We start from the raw sequence: 26,526 nt of genomic DNA, 5'->3' as shown, positions 1-26,526 counted from the left end.
TTCCCCCTCTGTAGAGAGCTTCAGTCCCTGCCCCAGCCACCTGCAGACAGCTGATCTTCCACTCTGGCTCTCTTATATTCAAATGGAAGCATCAGCAAACCAAAGAGTTACAATTCACATTATAAATGTAATAAGTTTTTGGTATAAAAAGTAATATAAACTCAAGATGCAAAACAGGAATTTAAAAAAAGATCATGTGTAATCACATTTTCCAGCCTTTATCTCAGTGTAGTAACTGTAACACAAACAGCAGCAGCTAGCAGCCTAATTTCTCTAAGGTGCCAAGCACTGTCCACAGAACAGTGTATGTGTTCAGTCTACCTCAGTTCACACCACCCCAGGAGGCAGGCTCTCTATTCCCCATACGCCTGTGACATAAAGAAATGACTTCACCATGGTACAGCTCACAAAAGGCAGAACTGGGATCCATACCTGGGTTTGACTTTTATAGACCAAGCGATTTCAGAAAGATGTTCGCCCTGGTCCTTCTGACACACCAGCCTACAAACAGACACCAGTGAGCACAGGGAGTAGTTTAGTGAGTTTTCATTTTAGAGGCTCTCCTCTCCCAGCTACTCCCCTGCTCACCAAATCATTCCTCTGAGAGGCCCTCACTCACCACAGCCTGCCAGGAGACAGTGACGTTTATAAACTGAGTTTCCAGAGAATAAACGAACACATCTGCCTAAATTAATTCTAAAAATATGGTGTTAAATTCCTTTGCAAACTTCCTAGGGCTTTTATTCCCACAAGCACCAAAGTGTTACAGCAGATTCATATCAGAAACTGTAGGTGTTCTTTCTTTAAATTACTTTGGATTAACACTACAGCAGCCAAAACTTTATTCTATGATCTTCAATTCAGCTACATTAAGTAAATCAAGCAAATGCAGTAATTATTCCCTAAGTTATTAGTTATGTCAATTTAAATGTGAACATCATTTTTTAATGACCTGGAATTTTAGTTGGTGGCTTTAACTACATACATGAACACTGAGAGAGGTCTCTATCCAGCATGCCTTGGAAGTTCACAAAATATGACCAGAACTTTAAGTATTGTGTCTAGGGCTGTTGAGATGGCTCAAAAGGTAAAGACACCTGCTGTCAAGCCTGACAACCTGAGTGTAACCCCAAGGCCCAAACGGTGGAAAGAACTGCCTCCCACAAATTGTTTTATGACCTCCACATATGTGCTGTAATGTGTGCAGTGCTGCAATGCCCCCTTGTATTAAATTTTTTTTAAAAATTGTCTACTCACCACTACCTCAGATTTTAAAATCCTTTATTTGCAGAAAATGATTATATATTAATTGCATGCATTTCCTAAGCATTTCCAGCACAGTTATGCTGTACACAGCACACATGCATGTATGAAATGGAGAGGGCATTCTCCTGGTATACCCTGGCTGTTTCTTCAAGGCAGCAAGGGCAGTTCTGCAAACTGTGGTCACCACTGCTTGATTGATGCGGCAAGCCTGAGGTCTTGATCTCAAAGAGTACATGTAGAACAGTCTTACAAAAAGTACAGTTCAGCTTGAAAGCCTGTCACAGATTACATCTCCAGAAACAGCAATGCTCATATGGATTGGATTCTGGGAAGAGAGTAACCTCCTCCTTGACATGGTTTTCCTCCATCTTGGTCCCCCCCCCCACGCTCTTGGAGAGGAGGGGAGGGGAAGGTGGAGCAGCCTTCTGTATTCCAACATTCCTTCTAGGGATGTCTTCTGGGCACTGGTAGTTCAGGATTTATTAGAAGACTATGGATGGTGTAGTTCAGTAAAGAGAACCGACACCGCATGTCTGAGGCCCTGAGGTCCATCTCCAACACCAATTCTTCAGTTTAAACAAGCGGCCACTGCTTTCTCATATCCAAACATAATCAAACATAAGATCTGGCTGGACCAATGACCTCAGCTGTGCATCATTTCTGTGACGTGTGCACGGCAGCTCACATGAGAGGACCAGAAAGAGCTCGAAGAGGAAGGGTGAAGTGACATACCGGAGACAAACCAGCTGACGATTCACAGCTTTATGTTTCTTTTCCTAGGCTCCATTACAAACAGATTGGGAAACTGTCCTTGCAAAGCAATGATGCCACTCTTAAAGTGACTGAAGGTAGGAGATAGTGTTATAGCCACAAATCCAACTCAGAAAAAAATCAGTAGGTAAATTGTCTTCCTCCGTAGGCTGCCTGGATTCAACACTGTCTAAAGCCAGAAAGACTGACAATGCATCCCCAACTTCAGCACATGTCAACCCTCTGCTCGTGGGCCCTCCCCCCTCCCCGTCAGTCTGTCTTCACCCTTAGTCCACACAAACTACCTTCTGGGCGCCAAGTAACCGAGGGCTCCTATGGGTGTCTCTAACATTGCCCCTAACACACACCATCATACTGACACTGACTTGGAATTTCAGTACAAAATGGGAATGTTCTCTTACCATGGCAAAGGAAAATACATTCTATTCTGATGTTTCTTAAAGTAAGTCTTCCCCAGGGAAAAGCACACCAGATGCTTACCCAATACCAAATGGTCAGTCCTGCAAACACACATGCAGGTAACATTATACAGGCAATATTTAGGAGTGTGTGTGTGTGTGTGTGTGTGTGTGTGTATGCATGTAACAACAATTTGTGAGAGAGTCCTTGTATCTGAAACAGAGCAAAGAAGGCTATATAGGAGAATTTGAAGGGAGAACAGAGAGGGGGAAATGGTACAATTTTATTATCATCTCAAAAGTAAAAGCAATGATTTTTAAAAAGAAACGGTGAGGAAGGCTTCACTCAAAGGTTGCTTCAGTGCTGCAATAGAGAAGAGAGGCCACGCTCCACAGAAGGCTGAGGGGCTGAGGGGATGGAAGATGACTCAGAGTGTCACAAAGGCGAGGGTGCACTAAGCCATCAGATACCCAGCACAGTGACTCACTAATATCCTTGGCTAAGACTGGCCGGCAGGTAGAGGGCGGACACAGAAGACCCCACTGAGGCAGCTTGGAGAAGCCTGACTACAGTGGTCAAGGTTCTGCCCTGGACACTGGCACTTCCCTGAGCCTGCTTCCCAGTTTGTCCGCCTTCCTAGTATGGCAAGGGTGTCTGTAAATGGGATAGTAAAAGATCCCCATGGCCATGACAAAGCAGCCTGCTGGGTTTGAAGTCTGGGTGTTTGTAGAGTGCAGAAGCTCCAAGTCTGCAAGTCTCATCAAGCTACCCTTGGACGTCTCCTCCCCCAGGGTTGGGGTAGCCCCTGGACTAGCTCTTGCTCAGGGCCTCTACTCCGCCCAGTCCATCCCTCTCTAAAGACATCAGGCTCTCCCTCCTTCCCACCAGTGTGGCTTGCACAGCAGCTTGGCGAGAGCCCTGGTCCACCTCCAGCAGCCTTTGTTCCCTTTCTCCTCGGTCAGGTGACAGGCACTGTAACTTTCTACTGCACTTGTTTGCCTCTGGGTCGGCTCCCTCTGGGCTCTGAGTCCCTCCAGAGCAGGATTCCGGTTTCATTGCTTTTGTCTCCCAACTGCTTTCAATTATGATGAGGCGAATAGAAAAGGAAATAAAAGAAGCCTCTTTCAGGTGGTGAAAGCTTCACCTCTGGCCCCAGGAAGAAGGCAGCCTATCACCATAGCCTTTACCAGCAGGCCAGGAAAATTCTGGACAGTGCTTAGGCTTGTTTACTCCTTAAACTAAATGATAACATGGTTGGCAGAGTCTCAGCGGAGAGCCAAGGGCACTGTGCGGATCTCCTAGTGTTTAGGCTGTTTCTGGTTTATTAATTCCCTGTCATGTCCAGTCTCACAATAGCTCAGCACCTAAAGAGCATGGATTCTTCCATAACCACTTCGATCTAGTGCCTCATGCATCTCCCGTGTCACCCCCAAACCAGACGATCCCTGGTATTTTCTATGGCTGTCACTGCTTATGAAGGGTCAGTCATCATTTCTGCTGTTCTGCTCCCCAAAGCCATTAACTACAAGCCTTTGTTGAAAGAAGGCACCTATGTTACCACCATCGTCACATAAATCAGTGCTTTTTAGTAGACACCTATAGCAGGAAGTCTGAGGAAAGTATTCCTAGGCCTTAACCTAAAAAAAAACTCTGAGAACACATGATGGTGTTGAGAGAGATTAGGGAATGTGAATTAGGAAAAATCTGCCTAGTATAGACTCATATTGATAATAAATGAAAGTAGACTTTGGTTCTCAAATCATTAACAGAAGAATGTAAAAAAATACTAATTTGGGAAATATACAGAAGCAACACTGGTGTGCAGTGCCACTTTAATTAGGAAGAAAGAGTTCTGACCACAGGCAAGTCTAGAGCAAGGCTAAACTCTGATAATGGCCACAGCATCACCTCTACACCACAGCCCAAGGACCTCTACACCACAGCCAAGGACCTATACACCACAGCCCAAGGACCTCTACACCACAGCCCAAGGACCTCTAAACTAACCAAGACTTACAAACTACATATGAAGTACTTACAGATTATGCACACTAGAGAACAGAATAATAAAATGGAGAGTAAAATCTCAGAATGTACTGATCTCTAATATGCAAGTTTTTCTGTGGTTAGTAAACAGTGGTGGCAGTACACAATCAAAATGGTTCCCAGTGTGAAAGCTAGGTTTAGTAACAGGATACAGAAGACTGAAGGACAGAAAGCTCTAAGTACACTGTACAGTAATACCTGATTTCAATGAGAAAGCGCCTCATAGCTGTGGATTTAATTACATTAATTGTATTATGCTGTTCAGATTTTAATCCACCTCTGAATTTGTGAAAATGTCTATGAAAGTTCTGCTGGCAAACTTCTACCCTCCTTGATGACAAGTGGCAATTTTTGAAAGCTAGTCATTTAATAACTACAACAAATGGTTTCCAAAGTCAATTATGATTTTTGGAAATGACATACCACCCCCTTCAAGGTTCAAGAAAGATAGAGGAAGAGGAAGCAGAAAGAATTTAAGACCCAGAAGATAGGGAGAAGGGCTGTGAAAGGCCATGTTCTCGACACAACCATTGCAATCCCTGCAACTGTGGCTACCTGTGTGAGTTATAGAAGGCTAACTGTCAGTAGGCAGCTATGGGTAGAGGCGGGCTTGCCCGGTCCTACCCTTCTCTGCTCAATTATTGGAGATTCTGGAAGTGGGGCAAGTCATTGTCTTCAGCTGTGTGTCCACTGGTGAGCTCTAAACCCCAGGGTCACATACGCAGTCCTACTTAAGATTCAGTGAGCTGCCACACAGAAAGCATGAATGTGGGAAGCGTTCTGTAGGGAGAAGAGGCGTTGACAGGGGTGGGAGGAGATTAGAGAGGACAGGAAGTGAGAAGAATCAGAATGCTTTACATACATGTATGAAATTGTCAAAGAGCAAATTTAATTAATTTAAAAACTTGAAAGACTTGAAAACAAAAATTGTAGACATTTTTAAAGTATGCAGGTAGAAGAGTCTCACAGGTGACACATTTTTAGGTTCCTAAAACTACATGAAGCTTTTCCAAAAGCCTAATTTCAGGCTTCTTTCTCTGTAGAAGAGGCAAGACACTGTGAAGGCTCCTGGAGGGACAGGAAACACATACTTTTAATGCACTGGGAAACTGGGAGAAAGAGAAATATCCAAAGGCAAATAAAAACAAATATCTCAAAAAGAAGGGCAGACAGACCAGCAGAAAGTGGCCCCAAAAGACAGAACTGCCCTTGGGTCAAATGGCAAGCCCACCAGAAGATTAATAGCTGAAGCCACAGCTCCCTCATTCCCTGACTGGACAAGAGTGTCCCAGGTCAACAGATTCCCATTGGAGCAGAAACAGCCTCTCTCTGAGGGAAGTCATTCTCTAACCCCAAGTTACACACACACACACACACACACACACACACACACACACACACACACACACACACACACACGGAAAACAACAACAAACCAGAAACGAAAACACCGCGTGACAGACATTCTTGGGTACAAACAATAACTTAAACATCAAGGAACATCAGACAACAAATTTTCCAGAAACAGAATGTAAATGCCTACATAGTAAATGATTAAGAAAATGAAATCACAAAAAGCCAGGAAGGATGACTGAGCTGTGGGTCAATGCTGATGGCCTGGGCTTAGATGCTGACAGTGGTGTACTATAAATGTCACTGTGAAAACCAATGAGACACACAGGAAAGAATCAACAGAGAGCAAAACAGACAGACAAGCCTGACAGAACACTTAAAACAGCACCCGTCTTTATTCCATTATGCAAAGGATCAAACACTTCAATAAACACAAAGACCCAGCTAGATGCTATCGATATGAGGAGCCCAGCTCTACATTTAAGGACATGTGTAGGCCGAAAGTCAAAGGACAAAAAAAGATTGCTTTTAAGCAGTGACTGAAAGAGAGCTGGGCTGGGCTATATTTATAAAACAGAATTTTAAAAATTGCCATAAAAGACAAAGAAGGACATCACATAATGACACAACAATCAAATAAAGAAGATATAACAATTACATAAATATATGTGCTCAACATCAGATGACCTAAATGTATAAAACAAACATTGACAGAGAGCCAGAAGCAAAACTAGACAGCAACACAATAGTAACAGATTTCAATACTCTACATGAAGTAATGGATACAACATCCAGACAGATCAATAAAGAAATGAGGACTTAAACAACATCACAGACCAAATGGACACATCAAAAGCATTCCACACTGACATGGTGGGACATGCCTATAATCCTAACACTTGGAAGGAATGCAATTTGAGAACAGCCTGGGCTACATGGTGAGCAGCCTGGGCTACATGGTGAGACACTGTTTCAAAAGCCTAACCCCCACACCAAAAAGGAAAATATTCCATATGCCCAACAGCAACACAATATACACTCTTCTCAGTTCACACACACACACACAAACACACACACAGAGGCATGCACACACACACACACATAAATAAATAAAATAAAAAACAAAGCACAGATTTAAGGTTAATATCATACCATGTATTTTTTTGCCAGCTCTAATGCTGTGAAACTAAAGGTGAAGGACAAAAAGACTGGAAAGCAAACAAACTTGTTGAAATTAAATAGATTCCTCTGCAGAACTCTAAGTCAGTGGTTAATAAACCTTTGAATAAAGAAAGGTCAATGGTTTCACTGATGAAGTCAGTAAACATTTAAAGAAGACTGACACCTGTCTTTCCAAGCTCTCCCAAAAACTTAAGAGGAGAAAATACTATCCAACTCATTTGCGAATCTGACATTACACTGATACCAAAGACTAAGAAAGTGTCATAAGAAAGAAAAGCCACGGGCAAGCATGCCTGGTGACTATAAACAGGCACAAAAGTTCTCAAAACAAGCAATGGAAAACAAGCAAACCCATGTCCATAGCATGTTAAGTGTCATATACCATAGTTCACACCTGACATACACAGATGGTTCAATATATAAAATCAGTGTGGTACACACCTTATCAACACAAGAAAAATTAAAACGCTATAATAATTCTTGTAGATACAGATTCTATATGTAGGTATTTGCATTAGGTGAGATCCAGTGTAACACCCAATGAATGGGTTGAAAGGGGATTATCTCAGTGTAATGAAGATCACTTATGAGAAGCTCACATAAGCAGTTAATGGTGGGCAGAGCAAACAAAATTTTCCTCCTAAGATCAGAGACAATGGCAAGTGACCACCCTCACTACTTCTATCCAACATAGTTCAGGAGCTCTTAGCCCAAACAATTCAGCAAGAAAAAGAAAAGGTATTAAGTTAGGAAGGAAGGAGTAAAAATATCTCTGTGTGTAGATGAGACAATCTTAAATGCAACCCCCACATATGTCCCACAAAAACCTGTTAAACTTAACATACAATTGCAAAAACCTTTCAGGATCCCAAATCACCACACACACACACACACACACACACACACACACACACACACACACACACACACACACACGCACACACACGCACACACACACACTCAGATGTGTATCTATCACTAACAAGGAACTATCTGAAAAAATTAGAAAACAGGCCAAAATTTAAAATACCAAATAGAACAAAATATTTTGGAAAAAACGTAATCAAAAAGGTAAGATATTACCAGAAGAAATTAAAGGCAAAAAAAAAAAAATGAAAAGACAGTCCATGTTCACAAATTAGAAAAATCAACACAGTCAAAAATGCCCATACTACCTAAACCAATCTATAGATTTATTGTAATCCCTATTGTAATTCAACCGCATGTTTTTGTAGAAATAGAAAAACATCTGTGGTAGTCTGAATGTAATTGGCCCCCATAATCTCATAGGGAGTGGCACTATTAGAAGATGTGGCCTTATTGGAGTAGATATGGTCTTATTGGAGGAGTGTGTCACTGTGGAGGTGGCTTTGAGTTCTCATATCTGCTCAAACCACACCCAGTGAGACAGAGCACTTCCTGCTGCCTGCGACTCAAGATGTAAGGTCTTGCTGGGCGTTGGTGGCGCACACCTTTAATCCCAGCACTCGGGAGGCAGAGGCAGGCGGATCTCTGTGAGTTCCGAGCCAGGCTGGACTGACAGCCTCCAAAACAACACAGAGAAACCCTGTCTCATAAAAAACAAACAAACAAAAAAGATGTAAGGTCTCCCAGCTCTAGCTCCAGGACCATGCCTGCCTTGCACCATGACAATGGACTAACCCTCTGCAAACGTCAGCCACCCCAATTAAATGTTTTTCCTTTATATAGTTGCTGTGGTCAAGGTGTCTTTTCACAGCTATAGAAACCTGACAACATCCTATGATTCATAAAGAGCCACATAGGACTCGGAATACCCTAAACAATCAACAGCAACAGAGTGGAACTGGACACTCATCCTACAATACACATAAAAACAGGTGATTTAACTGGAACACTTGAGCTACAGAACTCCTAGAAGAAAATGTCAGAAAAAAAGCTTCATGATGTAAGTCTTGGCAATGAATGATTTACTGGATATCAAAGTAAAAGTAGATGAGGAAGACTAGAGCAAAGATAGAGGAAAGAGAACCTACAAAATGGGAGAAAATATCTCCAAGCCATGTAGCTCATATCAAGTTAATATCCAAAATATACCAGGAACTCCTTACACTCAACAGCAAACAGGTAAACAACCTGACTTAACAGACATTTTCCCAAACACTATAAACAAATGGCCAACAGGTATAAGAAAATAGGCTCAACATTGTTAATCATGAAAAAACAAAGCATCAGAACCACAGCAAAGTACCACCTGTTAGGGTGGTTGCTACCAAGCAATGTTTTGTCCATAGTTCTGAGAACTGAACCCAGGGCCCCTGAGCAACAGCCACTGAGGTACATCCCTACCCAGGACTGTTATCATCAAAAACAAAATCACAAGAGTTGCCAGAATTCTGAACTGAAGGATAGAGAAACTTGTGCACCATTGTTGAAGATAAAAAATTTGGAGTGTCAGCCGGGAGGTGGTGGCACACACCTTTAATCCCAGCACTCGGGAGGCAGAGGCAGGCAGATCTCTGTGAGTTCGAGGCCAGGCTGGACCAACAGCCTCCAAAACAATACAGAGAAACCCTGTCTCGTAAAACCAAAAAAAAAAAAAAAAAAAAAAAAAAAGTTGGAGTGTCTATGGAAAGCAACATGGAAGTCCCTTTGCAAATTAAGAATACAACATGTAACCAATCCACTCCACCTCTTGGTATTTATACAAAAGAACTGAAATCAGGATCTCCAAGAGACATTTCAACCCAATGTTTTTTGGAACATTTATGCTAGAAGTAGAAACAAACTACATATCTACCATTAGATGACTGGATAAATAAAATACACTATATATTCACAACAGAATATTCATTCATAAAAAGAAAGACATTTTGTCATATACTGAAACACACATGAACCTTATGGGCACTATGGAAAATGAAATACACCAACCACAAAAAGACAAATACTACATGACTACATTTTTATGAGTAAAGTAATTAAAATCCTCAAAGCAGTGTTAGTGTTTGCCAGGGACTGGAGGAGAGAAAGAGGAGAGTCACTGTCCAGAAGGTGCAAAGTTTCAGCCCTGCAACACAAAAATACAAGTTATTTGGCTAACATTGTTTACGGTAATAATACTATACTACATAACTAAAGTTTCACAAAAGCAGATCTCTCTCATGAAAGGTGTTTTTAAACACAATTAAAAAATCAACAGATGGATTGGGAGCCATTTAAATACAATTGAAAACAGACTTATCTAAACATTACACAGAGTAACTGCACTACAGATTGCACTACAGATTGTACTACAAAGAAGCAATGAGCTAGGAAAAAAGCATGAATCGGGGTTATGACATATGGAGGAGAGAATGAAAGTTCAGGGAGCTGACAGAGACCAGAGACACGAGAGAGAACAGAGCTAAACCAAGGCACAGAGAAACCATGGTGGACACATTTCTCAGCTGATCAAAGCCAGGCGTCTACAAAGGCAGAACTTAACAGCTACACAGCTCATCATTTAGAAGAACAATGCACTAGTAACAAAGATGACGATGATAATGATGCGGACGTCCTTCTGCATGTGTTTCTCTCATTGGTTGATGAATAAAACCCTGATTGGCCAGTAGCCAGGCAGGAAGATAGGCGGGGCTACCAGACCAGGAGAAGGCTGGGGAGAGGATGCAGAGAGAGGCAGCTAGGAGACGTCATGTAGCCGCTGAAGTAGTAACATGTTGGAGCCTTCTCCGGTAAGATAAGGCCATGTAGAAATACATAGATTAATAGTTACGGGTTAATAATTAAGAGATAACTAGCCAGTAAGAAGCCTGAGCCATCAGCCAACAGTTTACAATTAATAGACCACCTCTGTGTGTTCATTGGGACTAAACGGCCATGGGTCCATCTGGGAAAGAAACTCCATCTACGAGGTAAAGCATCTGGGGAGCCAAGGTGAGCGTAAGAAAGGAAGACACTGGGGGGCCAGAAGAAAAAGAGTGATAAAAATTTATAGTTGAGAGGCACCCAGAAGTTATGAAAACATGCAAACAGGATGAAAATAAACCTACACCTAAACACCCTACAGTAAAACTCCAACACCAAAAAAGGAGAACCTTAAAGAGACAGACACCAACAGACATGCCAATATGGCAGGGAGAAATCTCACAGGGCCCTAACAACAAAGGACTAAGGCAAATAAGGAATGCTGAGAGAGAAAGAATAGTCTTCCCCCGGGAAGAGTCCCCCAATTGGTGTTCAATACCAAGAGGCCAGTCCTCAAATCATATACATATAAGTAATACAAAATGGACAAAGCATGTTGCATGTTGCATTTATATACGGGAACGCGCGCGCACACACACACACACACACACACACACACACACACACACAGGGAGGAAGGAAAGGGAAAGGGAGAAATGATCTAATTATATTTTAGTTTAAAAAAAGAAAAGATGACAGCTTGCCAATTATCAGACAACTTTTACCAGAAACTGTGGTTAGTAGACAATATGATACAATTTTCTGACCCCTTAAAGAAATTACACCAACAATCTAGAGTTACAGACTGAGCAAAGCTGTCTTCCAATAATAAAGGCAAACTATTTTTAGATTTTAAGAAACTTACAAGACAGGAAGAGTGGCTCACACATTTAATACCAGTACTCAGAAGACAGAAACAGGTAGATCTCTGTGAGTTCAAGGCCAGCCTACATAGTGAGTTCCAAGACAGCCAGGGTTACCTAGTGAGACCCTGTCTCCATAGACAAAAAACAAAATTACAAATGGCTATCATCAACCAAAACAACTTTTTTTCTCCTTTTGAGACAAGGTCTTTATTTATAGCACAGGCTGATCTCAAACTTGGGGTCCTCTTGCCTCAACCTCCTGAGTGCTGAGTTTACAAGCTTATGCCACCACGCCCAGGTTCACCAAAAGAATTTCCAAGGATGCTCATCATGAGAAAGAAAACCAGCTCCAACAGAAAGCGTCAGATAGACACGAGTAATGAGGGTTGTTATTTGAAAAATCAAGCAAAATAGCTAACTGTGCACATTGTAGGCTTTCAGAAAACCCAGAAGGCTAATGAGATGTCTGGGGGCGGTAACAGCCTTGCCACTGACATGGCGGTCTAATCTTTACAATTCACACAGCGGGAGGAGAGGACAGATTCCTCAAAGTTATCCTCTGACCACCACTCATGCTATGGTACCTGCCTACAAACATTCAAAGGGGGGGCAACAAAACAAGATTGAATAATAGCATCCAGATAGAGAAATGACAGTTAAAGGTCTGTCTGACGCCCACTCTGGAGATCATGAGCCGGGACTTCATACAAAAGCCAGCGAGGGTGGCTGCGGTGATCCTGGGAGTCCTGCCGAATGACCGCTGCAAGCCAAGCCACAAAGGATTTGTAAGTGTGTGATAAGGGGGAAGGGCGCGGCACTGCAGGCCACTAAGTGGTGAAGGACCAGAAGCAGTTAAGAAAGGCACATCCTGTTCTTCCTCCCATACGGGACATGTGTGCTCTTTTTAAATCTCCAAGTCGAAACCAAACAAACCACCCCCCAAAAGCAAGAGGCAGAGCAGAGCAAGAGTTTAGGAGGTCAGAAACCTATTATGACCTTGGGCAGGTCACTTGACCACCTGAGGCCTTCGGTCTTGGGCAGTGTATTGTGATGTCTACCCTTTGTTTGGTAATAACCGAACTGATTCAAAGGGGGATGTTACAGCACTGACCTCTTACCCGGTCACTGACCAGGCAAGGACAACACAGGAGACAAGCTCGGCAGCAAGTGCACTGTGACAGGACAGGAACTGGGACTCAGGCAGGGAGCCCGAGTAGAGCCAAGGGCAGTGAGAATGCGTGCAATCCACTTGTCTGGGAACAGTGATGGCCTCTGAGCAGCGTGCTGCTGCTGGCCACCTTAGTCACTGTGGGGACTCCTTACAGTTGCCACATGCAGTTCTGGCCTATGCAAAGACACGCCAGCAGAAGGTCTAGTCTAGGCTCTTGAACCTACTCAGCCTTATCACTTTAAGGCATCCCAAGAACTAATCACACTGGCTTTCTTTACACTCATCTCTAATAAGGAACACAGCACTGTTTTCAACACATGAAACCAGCCAGGGTATTGCTGACCCACCAAACGGAATGTCATCAGAGGTTTTCCTTACAAACTTACAAACTTTATAAGCTTACAAAACTGTTTCATCGAAGAGAGAAACATACTTATTAATATGACAGGAAATAAAAAGAAGAAAAGATAAACACTTTTTTCAAACATGTTTCTATCTTCCTCGACTTGCTCTTTACAGCCTAAAAATCACCCTTTGCAATTCTATACTTTGTGACGTGCCTTTTCTACCTCACCTACTGAAGTGTTCACTGCCTTCAAAGGATGGCTGTTTTCTGTTGTAGCTAGCCTGATGAAGCCGATTGCCAAGGTGCACACAAACCACCATCTAAGAAGACTGCTCCAAGAGCACACCGAATGCTCACCAAGAGCAATTCTTTCTCCACTGCACAGAGAAGGAGGTTAGATACCAGGGCCACACATCCCCTTCCTGGAATTTTAAATCTTAACATGCATCCATGGCATGGGAAAAGATTAGAAACTGTATATTCCCAAGGACACAAAATATGTCGTATGCATGCTGTGTGTGTGTGTGTGTGTGTGTAAGAAATGTTTATGGGGGATGGAGAGATGTCCCAGTGGTTAGGAGCACTGACTGTTCTTCCAGAGGACTTGGATTCAATTTCCAGCACCCACATAGCAGTTCCCTGCTGTCTAGAACTCCAGTTCCAGGAGACTGGACACTCACATAAACATACATGCAGGCAAAACACCTATGTACATTTTTTAAAAAATTAAAAAAAGAAACGTTACCTTTGGTATATATTTTTTTAATTACTGTATTTGTTTATTTTAATTTCTAAGTGTCTTGGCTATGGTCTTAAATACTCCGAAGACCTAGAAGGCTTTAATAAGTCATACAAGTAAACATTTTTATAGATATTTTTACAATATGTCATGTATGGACACACTTAAAATCTGAATATTTTGGCCACCATGCTGGCATTAACACACACATTGACAAGTAAGTTTGTTACTCTATTCCACTGATGGGAGGTAAGGAACATGGGTAGTGCCATTTACGACTTCAGTGGTCATTTAACAGCCTCCAGTGGTGGCCTCTCTGATAAACACCGGAACACTTAGACGCCAACTTAGACCTAGCTACACAGAGTCTTCTGCTGTACACGATTTGGGATTGCATTTATTTCTTCCCTCAGCTCTTAGTGGGGGAGGGGGAGGCCTTGTCTTAGGCTCTTGTACATTCCCTTTCAGCTCAAAACACAGAGGTAAGTGCATACTCATTGATTAATTAACAGCCATAGCAGAGTAGATATTTTCCACGGCAATTGGGAGATAATTAGGATGTAGACGAAGTAAGCTAAATGGAGACGGTTATACGCCCCGGTAGAAACAAGACCGTGCAGAGTCTCCGAAAAAACACATTCAGAAAAGAGGCACATGAACGCTCCAAATGTACGACAGAAGGCACGACAAAACTCGTACCGCTGACACCGCTTAGCTCTGAAGTCCCTTGCTCTGCTTTTGTTCTTACGAGTGAAGCCATGTGCAGCACAATTCTGTAATGCCATCTCATGTCTGTATAAAGCCACGCTGTCCTACCAGCCTAAAAAGAGGTGTGGTACTCGAAAACCCAAGACGAAAACCAAAGAACATGCTTTGCCACTCCTAGGTTAACACACACACACACACACACACACACACACACACACAGAATTCTACTAGAAACAAAGGTCATCATCTGTCTGACTTTCTCACTCCTGAATGACAGGGTTATTTTTAATTAATTCCTGGGCTTTAAAAATCTATTCCACTGAATTCTTTACCTTTTTCCTCAACCTCCCAGAGAAAATTAGGCAGCAATTCCAGTTCTGAAACAACAGTTACAATGCAAATTAAGCTATAACGTATGATGGTGACAGCCTCGGTGTCTTTATGGCTTTAAATGTATGGCACGGGAGAGGACAAAGCATCCATCCCCAACATCTCCCTGGCTCTTCTAACAACGGTCTTGGTAGAATTCATCCTTTCCCCTTCAAATAATTGCCCGACGTTTCTGTGATCCCCCGGATCCCTCGATTAAACACCGTGCTTATGTCTCTCGTTCAACATTTCAAAAAGTGAGCTTGCCTGTCTTTTGTCTCAGAACCCCAAAGCCCCTCAGGGTTTTTACTTTACCTCCCCTAAGAAGGCCCTAGTACAGTGAGCACTGGAGAACTGAATGAGGTCAGTGGACAACCAGGCAGCTCTGGGCAGCCAACCAAAACCTAGAACCCCCTAGCTCCTGAAAACTTGTTGGGCAATCAGAGCAGACCCTCTGGAGCCTGGGGGGAGGGGGCGGGAAGGGCTCTGCAACAGCCTCAGAGAGACACCTTTCACTTGCACACCCGGGGACGCAGATGGTCACACTTTTCAGAAGGTGAAAATACAGCTGGCCTTGTTCTCTGAGTTTTTAGGAGTTCAAATACCAAGAACATCTCAACCTTGATTTTTTAAAAATTAAGAAACAACAACAACAAACTCCTGCGGGCAACTTGATCAGACACAGGAAAAATTCCTTCCCCTTCAAAGAAATGTACCTGGTGACACACCAAGGAAGAGGGGTACTTAAAACCTGTCCCTGAGTCATGCACAGTGAGATTGGAGGAAGAGAGAGAAGCCCGTAGGCTTCCTGGTGCTTTAAAACATTTTCTCTCTCACCCTGGGGCCACAGAAGCTGTAAGTGAAATTCTTCCACTCATCACTACTGAGAGTATTACAGTGATATAAAGACACACACACACACACACACACACACACACACACACACACACACACACACACACCCTCTACTTCATTACCTTCTTTATCCCTAAGGCGCCCATGTCCCCCACCCCACCCCCGCTGTGGATCTGATTTTACAAAAAGCAAAGTCATGGGGCAGTGCGGGTGTGGTGTGGTGTGGTGGTGGGGGTGTATGTTTGCAAAGGACTCAAAAGATCCAGAAAAGCAAAGGGCTGAAAGATCCCAGGACGGCCACGGCGTAAGAGGTTCGGCTGGCTCGTGGGCTGTCGCCAAGCATCCATTCACTCGGGTGTGGGGGAGTCCAGAACGCTGGGGCCGTCACGAAGCCACCCCTGGACGCCCACCCTCTGCCCTCCATCCTCTCCCCACTCCCTCAGGCAGGACCACCCCTGAGCAGAGGGCGGCCCCGGCCTCCCCGCGTGGGGAGGGGAAGGACGGGGTAGGGGTCAGGCCGGGCTCCTCCAGGTGGCCGCGCTGGAGGCTCCGGGGACTCACGTTCTCTGTGTCCCGCTCGTTCACCGTGGGCAATGGCGTCCGCGCCGACATCTTGCGCGGGCGGCGGGGTCGGGCCGGGGGTTCCGGCGGGTCGCGGGCCGCGGAGGGCTTCGGCGAGGGCGGGCGGGAGGACGCGCGCGGGCGGGCGGGCGAGAGAGCGAGCGAGCAGGCCGCACCGGGGAGCGCGCGGCTCCCGCAGGCCGCGGGGCGGGAAGGCGGGCGAGGACGCGGGGGCCGGGCTGCGGGGACGCCGGTCGGGCGCGACGGGCCGCGCGCGGGCTGGCTGGAGGGCGGGCGAGCGCCCGGGAGCCGCCTCAGTGCGGCGCCGGGCGAGCGCGGCCCTGACAGCGCCCCCCGCGCGCCGCCTCAGGTGAGCGCCGCCGCCGCCGCCGCCGCATCCGCGCCGGGCCCCGCGGCCCCGAGCCCGCGCGCCGCTCCGCGCCGTCCCCGCCGCGCTCAGCCGGAGCCCTCCGCGGCCCGAGCCGGTGCGCGCCGAGCGGCGGGCGCGGCACGCAGCGCCCCGAGGCTCTTGGCGGCCGCCGCCGGGTGGGCGGGCGCCAGCCGAGGGGCCTCTCCATTCATTCCCTCATTAGGGATGCGGGGCCGCCTCCGCCAGCCCGGCCGGATTTCAGGAGGGACTCGCCCCACCCGCCCGTCGGGCTGGCCCCGTGGAACCTCCGCAGTCTCGAGATCTGATTTTGATTCTTGGGTGGCTTTGAAACGGGCACTGGGGGGCACGACGCGTGGGTGCGAATAAGTCACAATCCCCTCCGCCCCCCGCCTTGTACAATGCGTTTTGTGTGTGTCACTGGAGGGAGCTCTGGGTACCATCCTGAAATTGTCGCCCCCTTTGGCCCCGAGGTTGGTGTTCAGGGTCAGGACCGGACAAAAGGCACAAAAGCCTCCTGTAAGGAGCTGGCCCAGAAAGCGCGTGGAAGAAGAGGGCTCCCCGCACCCCACAGCATCCCTGGAGTGGGCGAGACTTGGGAATCACGGTGTCTACATCGTCACTTCCTGGGATACAAGGAAGTGTCACTTAGGCCAGTTTATTGGGGAGAGTAGAAGGCTGTCTCCGATTGTGGCCCGGAACTCTTCCTGCTGGCCCTTCCATCCACCTGCCTCTCTGGGTCCTGTGTACATCGAGTGTGTTGTACTTTGTCCCGACGCTATATGTTCCTGCCCTTATTCTGATGTCCTGCACACACAGCCTCTAGGTTACAAACCTTGCCGAGTCTCGCTATTCCTTTTCTTTCCAGTTTTTTTTTTTGTTGTTGTTGTTTTTTCTACATTCCTTCGTGGATGGGCATGAAGATAAAAGGAGAGTTAGATGGGATAAGATTGATGGATTTGTCAAATGGCTTACTTCACCCTCAAGCGGGAATCTTGGGACAATGGGAAATTCTTTCTCTTTCTTCAGTGCATCCATTTGAAGGAAAAATTCCCTACACCAGATGGTTTTTATCTTGACTCATTAAAAATTGTTTCTGAAACCTTTAACACTTGACCCTTAAAACATGGGCCTAAAAATAACAAACACATATCTTGAGGGAATATATATGTTTCTCACTCGGGTGTGTAGTCACTTCCATAACACCAGCTGTGTATTTATTTCTCTAGCATCCTATGTTGCAAACATTTCTCAGTTCCACAAAGCAAATGAAAATCACAAGACCCCTTTGGTGGTCTCTGCTACCACTCAAGTAGCACCCAGGGTTTGGAACTAACCGCAAGGCCACAGCTTGAACTACAGTGTGTCCCTGGGAATGTCACACTTCAGAAATCTGGGTTCTCCAAGGTATACTGAGGCATGAGCTTGTGCTTTTCTGATGTGATCAGTAGAAGGCCACTCACACAGCAGCCACGCTGAACACTGCTAACACAGAAATACGGTATGTTACAACTATCTGAGACAAAGCTCCGCCCACAGGGTTGGGCATCGTTTCTTCTATCCATAGCTTGGATTTCACTGGCTGGAGGGTATTCACCTAACATCTAAGTCCTCATCCTTTCGGTGACCCTGGCAGGCACATTTGTTTATGTTTCACAAACTTTCGCTGAATTGACCTGCTCATAATCATAGCTGCATGGGGTTAGTGAGACACAGAATGACATATCAGGGATATAGGGAAATGTTGTTCAATCTTGCACCAGTCACAGGACCTATGAGCTCACCCCTGTAAGGGATAAGGCTAATTAGAGACAGAACTCAAAGGGGGGACCTGGGAGCCAGGCCCAGTGACTGCCAAACAGAAAACTCTTTCAGCTACCTCCGCTATTCTTTGCTCAAATATTGAAACTGAGTGACCATTATTTAATACTATTAAAAGACAACCCTGAGCAGGTTTCACAGCTATGGAACTACACTCAAAGGGAATCATTTTCAAATGACCCAGATCTATGATTCTATCTAATAAGATAGATGAGAAATAACTCTGCCTTTTAAAAATGCCATTTAATTTATGGTACTACCCGAAGGCCTGGGCTTGGTATATAGTGAATATGCACTTTTCATAGGGGGAATGAACAACACCTCTGTTTTATATGACCTGGTGTGATCTCTTCTGCTCTCAAATGGCATAAAAGGTTGGGACAGGATCAAAACTGTTTAACCTTAGTCCTCAATAATGAAAATGTCTGCAAGCAAAATTGTCATGTATAGCTTCTTACAGCTATGACTACATGGAAATGGCAAAAAGGAATATTTTTAGGGTTTTAGCGATTCTCTTCATGGCTATTAACAAAATGTGGCATGTGACTAGAAGCTTCTGCTGTACTGCAGTGGGCTTTAAAGGCCTCAAGTTGTGATGAAACGAGAAATGAGGATCTACAAAGTGCCAAACTCACATGGACAGTGACTAAAGAGTGTTATTGACCATCAGCCCCATGGAAGAAACTTTTCAATGCCTATACTGGTGGATACTATGGGCACTAGCTACCCTTGGCTCCTAAGCACTTGGCAAGTCAATTTAATTTTCATTGATTTTTACCATAAATAATTTAAATTCAGAAAACCAATTTGATTCAGTATTTGTACATATTTATGTTATTTAGAAAGACTATAACTGTTGGGACCTACTTTTCAAATTCAGATTTTCTGCAATCTAAGCCAGATCAAGTATTTCAAATGAAGATGCATCACCTCTGGTCTGGGGAGGTGACTCAGCAGAGAAGAGATCTTGTTAGGTAAACACAAAGACTTGAGTTTAAATACCAAACATCACGCAAAAAGTAAGGTATGACTACTCTGACCATAACCCCCTATTGGCCAGGCGGTGGTGGCACACGCCTTTAATCCCAGCACTCCAGAGGCAGAGGCAGGAGGATCTCTGTGAGTTTGAAGCCGGGCTGGACCGACAGCCTCCAAAACAATACAGAGAAACCCTGTCTCGTAAAACCAAATAAATAAATAAATAAATAAATAACCCCCTGTTGTGTGCGGGAGGGGAGGAAAGAAGGAATGCTTAGTCTGGCTTAGCTCCAGGTCATACACAAACACAACACCACTCTCTCTCTCCCCCCTCTCTCCCCTCTCCCCCTCTCTCTTCTCTCTCTTCCTCTCTCTCCCTCTTCCTCCCCTCTCTCTCTTCCTCTCCTCCTCTCACACATACAAACATACATACACACAAACAACATAGCACTACGTTAGGCTGTACTATAAGTACCAAGTGCACATGTTTTAAAGAGTAGGATAATAAAAGATATAAGATGGATGTCTCATCAATGGACATGGATTGCATATTAAAATGCAAATATTTTGATATATTAAGCTAACAAAAATATGTTATTAAAATTAATTTCAGCACTGCTTTGAGTTTTCAAGTGTAGCTGCTAAGGAATGTACACTTATATAGTTGGCCTACATTACATGTCTTTTGCACAGCCCTTCTCTAGAAGTCCAAAATGAGAATAAAGAGGTTTAAATGCTGAAAAGTCAAAGGCCTTGGTTAGGAGCTATTAATTATTTATTCCGTGGAGAGTGGGACCCAGCACACATGTATTGAGTAGCACATGCCCAACAGACACTGTTCAAAGGGGCGATTTTTCACCTAATGATTACTAGCAGTAGACATCATAATCTTTTAAAAAAGTTTAGTCAGAAACGTTAAAAGCATACAAACAAGTATAAACAGATTACAGTCATTTGTAAACAAAGAATCAATCAAATGTGACAGAGTAGACAGTTGACAGCATTAGGAATAAATTCACAAAACTACAGATTTATTATATCAAGTGCATTAAAAATATCTAATGTCCAAAGCTAGCAGGATGACTCAGTGTGTACAAGGTATTATGGTACAAGGCAGGTGACCTAAGTTCTGTTCCCAGAGCCCACATAAAGGTAGAAAGAGCCGGGTGGTGGTGGCGGCGCACGCCTTTAATCCCAGCACTCCAGAGGCAGAGGCAGGCAGATCTCTGTGAGTTCGAGGCCAGGCTGGACCGACAGCCTCCAAAACAATACAGAGAAACCCTGTCTCGTAAAACCAAAAAAAAAAAAAAAAAAAAAAAAAAAAGGTAGAAAGAGAGAATGGGCTCCCCAGAGTTATCCTCTGAGCTCCACTCATGTACTGTGGCACATGTGCCCTCCCAACTGGTCACACACACGGTAAGTTAATTAAAAATTTTAAATATATCTAATGTCTAACAGACATGGCTGGACAATAATCATTTATTGAGAGCATATTTTGTTTCAGATTCTATAGGAAACTTACACCTTTTCATTTAATCACTCAAGATAAATGACTATGAACAGTTCTATAAGGTGATAAAAAGTGATCCCAGCTTACAAGAACAAAACAAAACAAAGTAGGACTAATGCCCACAAAGAAAGAATCATCATTTGTTTTCATAAATAATCTGGGTCCTGACTACATTCCAGTGGTTAGCAAGTCATATTGTCTTTGTGTATCAATATTCATCACTCAAATTGTGGAATGGATGAAGGTTTCAAGAGAAAATATATACTGCCCTTTAAAATCTGTAAGACTGCCAGGTGTGGTGGCGCACCCCTTTAATCCCAGCACTCAGGAGGCAGAGGCAGTCAGAGCTCTGTGAGATCGAAGCCAGCCTGAATTACGGCCTGGAACAAGTTCCAGGACAGACAAAGCTACACACAAAAAAAACCCTGTCTCAAACCAAACAAACAAACAAACAAACAAACAAACAAAAACCTAAAACGCTGACCCAGGGAAGTAGCTCAGTGGGTTAAAGTACTTGCCTTGCAAACATGAGAACCGGAGTTCAATTCCCAGAACCTACATAAGAGGTGGGGTGTGGTGGTGAGCACTTAGAATCCCAGTTACCAGGGTATGCTGGCTAGCTTAGCCTGGCTGGCTAGCTCCAAGTGTAGGGAACAAAGTGGATGACTCCGTAGGAGTGACACATGAGGATGCCCTCTGGCCTTCACACACACACACACACACACACAGAGAGAGAGAGAGAGAGAGAGAGAGAGAGAGAGAGAGAGAGAGAGAGAGAGAGAGAGAGAGAGAGAGCACATTAACATTAAAAACCTCTAATGCTGAGTGAGATTGGGGAGACGGCTTGAGCAAAATGCTTGCCATACAAAAGTGAAGACCTGCAAGTCCACATTCCCCATGCTGGGGCCGTGAGGACAGGATCTCCAGGGCATGCTGGCCAGCCAGTCTCATCAGCTGATGAGCTCCAGGTTCTGTCAGACTCTGCCTCAAAACTTAAGCTGAAGAAGCAATTAGAGAAGATACCCGTGCTGACTTCTGGTCTATACACACATATATGTGCACACACATGCATGTGTACCCACAGGCATGTGCACATAAGCACAAAGTTAAGAGCTCAGAAGGAGAGGGCTCAACAGTTAAGAGCACTGGCTGCTCTTCTGGAGGACCTGGGTTCGATTCCTAGCACCCGCATGGTGGCTCACAACCATCTGTAGGGATCCCACGCCCTCTTCTGTCCTCCTTGGGCACTGCACACACATGGTGTACATACATGCTGGCAAAACATCCATGCACATAAAAAACAAAACAAAAACCTAGAGGACGCCTCTTGCAGTTATACATGGTCACAGAGAGACTGCAGAGTCCTTCACCTATTTAAACAGCACTTGCCCTCACGACCTCGGTGCACCCCAAGACGGGCCAGGCCGAGAGTCACCCCAGTATACCCTTAAAGTTGCCACCTTCCACACTCAAAACCAGAATCCATATCTAAGTGACATGAGCCCTCCTTCCATTCCTCACAAACTCTGTGATCAGCATAGCTGGGTTGTTTGGAATTCCCCAGTCACTCGGCACTGCTTGACTCCTTCATGACTGTGTCATCTGTTCTCCCTTCCTGGAATGTCTGTCTGTCCCATCTCTTTACCTGACAGTCGGGTGGATACCCTACTCCTCCTCATGCCCACAGCTGATCAATCACCCCGCCCATGTCAGCTTTGCACGCTGGACATTCTTTCACAGATGTTTCCTTGCTCTGTATCTCTCGCTGGTCCCTACCTAGCTGCATGCTAAGTAATACCACTTTTAAGTTCTCTCTTTTCTCCCCCAAGTCTCATATGGTGCCTAGAATTTGGTATGTGCCCAGTTTCCTAAATGCTCCATGTTTGGAGATTTTCTCCTCCACTTCCAGATTCTCTTGAGTTTTGAAGAAGCATCATAAAGGAATTGAAAATATGGCCTAAAACAATTAGTAGAGGTTACACTCAGGACATAAGAATAGATAAGACTTCACATACTACAGAATATTGTCACAATAAATGCTATTAACTGGGTAGGAAACTGACTCTGCTCTGTCTTTGATAGACAGGTAGCTTTAACATAACACTGGAGGTTTCACTGTCTAAGGTCTTTCCTAAATCATTTTATCCATACTGAGGAATTGCTTTCTAGCAGAACACTCTTCCAACCCAGTTCCTACATAAACCAAGCTAAACTGGCACCAAGCACTGGGACAGGAAATAGCCCAAGGTGGTTGTACAAGTTAAAATGGCATTACATGACAAGGTATGTTAGAAGCCAGAGAGCTGGCAGATCAACCTCAGAAACTGGCAGATCAACTTCAAAAACTGGGTAACTCAGTGGTAAGTGCTTATGAGATCATGTGGCCTCTACTTAAAATCCATTCAACAGCCTGAGCATCACAGAGCCACATGGTCGTGAGAACTTGGGGCAGTAGATGCCACCTACAGACATGACATTTGGAGGAGAGTTCTGCACTGGTCCTCAGCAATTCTGGAAAATGCAGGTGAAAACTCAACACGGGCAGCATGATCTCCAAGTAGGGGGACAACTGTTTCATATAGACTCACCAAACTACAGATGTGAGGGTACCCACCACATGACAGATAGGTTCCAAACTGTGGCTTTGTAGTGATATCACAGACAAAGAAAAAAAAGTCATCCTTTGACTGTCTTGTGGCAGCCACTCTAAAGTAAGAAATTAGTTATCTTGCACTTGGCATCTGTGACTCCAAATGGAACATAATGTAACATAATTTCCTTTTTAATAGCCTTGCAATTTCAATACTTGATTTTACAGACAACATGCTAAGTGAATTATTCCCATGTGTTTTATACTAATTTTGTTACTATAAAATATTAGCTTTGGGGATTGCAGAGATGGCTAAGTGCATAACAACACTTGCTTGGCCTGAATGAATACCTGAGTTCAAATCCTCAGTAACTACAAATAATAATAAAAAAAAAGTCCATGCCTATAACCTCTGTGCTATGCTATGGGGGTGAAAACAGGGAGATTTTGGATCTTGATGGTGGCCAGCCTGGCTTTTACAGTTCAGTGAGAGCTCCACCTCAGGAGAATAAGGAAGAGCCACAGAGAAGGACTCATAACTGACACTTTGGTTTGTGCACACACACAGGCGTTCATACCCACATACACATGAGTGCACGCACACACACGCACACACACACACACAGAAGAGAGGCATTCATACCCACATACACATGTACACACATGTGTGCACACACACACACATATACACAGAACACTAGCTTTGTAGCTTCCTTCCATAAACTTAATTCAAATGATCTTTTTCTACTTTTAAAGTCTCACCACTTACATTTTCTTACTTTCCTGTATGTGAGTATCGGCACCATTTGTTGTTTTTGCTTTCCATTCATTCACTGAAGAACCCTGAGTCCTGCTAAGCTGAGCACCTGTGACAGAGCAATGAGGGACAGACAAAAATCCCTGCCCACATACTGGATCACAGTTTGATAGGCGCTTTCTGCATCCAGACAGTTCAAATTCCGAGGCTCCCAAAATGCCATTGCCTGGGATGCCTTGGTCACTCCCTCTTTTAATAAAAAAGTACCCAGGCGACAGTTGCAGGAATATACACAAACTGTACTAGCTAGGTCTTTGCCCCAATCTAAACGTAGCTATGGTTGCTTTCCCTCTTACTATCTTACTATTCTGGCCTTTCTCCAATAAGGTTTGTATAAACAGCTTTAACTGGTTCCACCAGTGGCCTGGGCACTTTAAAACCATAATAAAGATGCCTTGCTGAGAGGGTGACTCGGCCTCTGCATCCTGAAATCTTAGCCTAGCTCTGGTATACTGACAGCTGTCCCAGGTTTCTTCCTTATGAACTGCTTTACCGTCAGTCACCGGTTCTCTTCTGATTTCTGTTCCTCATTTCTAGGTAAACTGCTAAGAACCATATGCTAACTAAGAAACTGTGGTTTTGACCAGCACTTTTTTTTTTTTTACCCCAGATGAAGGAACAGCTTCAGAGAGGACTTTTCAGTGGACGTTGTCTCCTACGACTGTTTATAGTGCTATATCATAAAACAATACACTCTACTTCCTCTGCAAAGCTATTGTGACGATAACCATCCTGGAGGCATGGGGAACATCTGTCCAGAGTGGGACCTCCAGTGCTTGGCACAGTGTTTGGCATAATGTTTGGCACACGGGAAATCCTTGGTTAGAGAAAACAATAGTCAATTTAATCATTTATCGGAAGTTGAACATATATTTTTGGATCCTTTGCTTCTATTCAGTGACCTCAGGATATGGTCACTTACATGTGAAGAACCCTTAAGCCTTACAAACTACCTCTCCATAGTCACTCACTGGGTATCCATTGCTCAAGGGCTCATTGGTCAAGGCAGTCAGTTTAACTTTTCTCCTATTTGCCAGTGCCTTTCTTTTCGAGTTTAAAAATGAGTACATGAAATGCTGAAACTATAAAGTTATCTCTTTTGAAGGCATTAGATTAGTGAAATATGCATTTCAAAGGTTGCCATAGCTAGAGTCTGTTTACATTTGGGGAAAAAGTATATCCTCCATATTATTTTAACTACTCTTTTTCTATTTAACCTCCCAAAGGCTTAACACTAAGTGACAATTGCTTCCCAATGAATGCCTGCTACTTGTTCCAGAACAAGACCAGCTGTGATAAGAGGAGCTAGATACAATGTGCATTGTTAGAGTTTTCTTATCCTGCCAGGTCCCACGGCCCTTCTCAGCCCCAACTAAGCACATGGACACTAGAGTAGTTATAAAAGTGTTGGCCGATGCCTAGGGCTTCTTATTGGCTAGCTCTGTCTTAATTATTAACCCATTTCTATTAATCTAAGTATTTCCACATGGTCTTGGCTTACCAGAGAATGTTCAGACCTGTTTCTCCTTTGGTGGCTACATGGTGTCCCTTCAAGGTGCCTCTCTGCCTACCTTTCCCAGAATTTTCCTCATCTCCTAGTTCTGCCTATCTTCATGCCTCTACTGGCTATTGGCCAAAACAGTGTTTTACTCATCAACCAATAAGAGAAACATATATGCAGAAGGGCATCCCCCATCATCTCTGTGATGCTAACATGCTGCAATTAATCTTTTCATAAATATCTTAAGACATGACAAAAGTTGGGCTGGGCCTTTCAAGTGGTCCCTCAGAGGAAATGCACATTTAGTCCAGTGAGGTGTTACCTTAGGAACCTTCCTTCTGTAAGCGCCTCGTGGCCTGTAGCACAACCTGCTGTATTTTCTAGGTGATGGGAAAACTTTGTCTTTTGATGGTTTATTTGGAAGAGAGAGTCATTCAGACACATCTGTGATGAGCAGTGTGGATGCTTAAACTGGGTAAGTCCAAATTTGTTTGAACAGAAACAGAGCATGCAAACAATATTTTCTTGTATTCCCGAAGCTGGGTGATTTCCTTGAAGAAGAG

General features: G+C 44.2%; 1 protein-coding gene across 2 annotated transcripts in view; it reads right to left on the bottom strand.

The window, feature by feature from the left end:
* The window catches only part of Mark1 (microtubule affinity regulating kinase 1), a 90,624-nt gene extending 74,130 nt beyond the window's left edge, over positions 1 to 16,494 (bottom strand). For both annotated transcript variants that reach the window (XM_005082431.4, XM_040737581.1), the window contains exon 1: positions 16,359 to 16,494. In XM_005082431.4, the coding sequence (XP_005082488.1) occupies positions 16,359 to 16,409 (51 nt within the window). In that variant the 5' untranslated portion in view covers positions 16,410 to 16,494. The remainder of the gene's footprint in view (positions 1 to 16,358) is intronic.
* Between the last annotated feature and the right edge of the window lie 10,032 nt (positions 16,495 to 26,526).

Source organism: Mesocricetus auratus, unplaced genomic scaffold (genome assembly GCF_017639785.1).
Source record: "Mesocricetus auratus isolate SY011 unplaced genomic scaffold, BCM_Maur_2.0 Super-Scaffold_100676, whole genome shotgun sequence".
Lineage (NCBI taxonomy): Eukaryota > Metazoa > Chordata > Mammalia > Rodentia > Cricetidae > Mesocricetus > Mesocricetus auratus.
The sequence above is the reverse complement of the archived record's forward strand: the minus strand, read 5'-3'. Positions and strand labels throughout refer to the sequence as shown.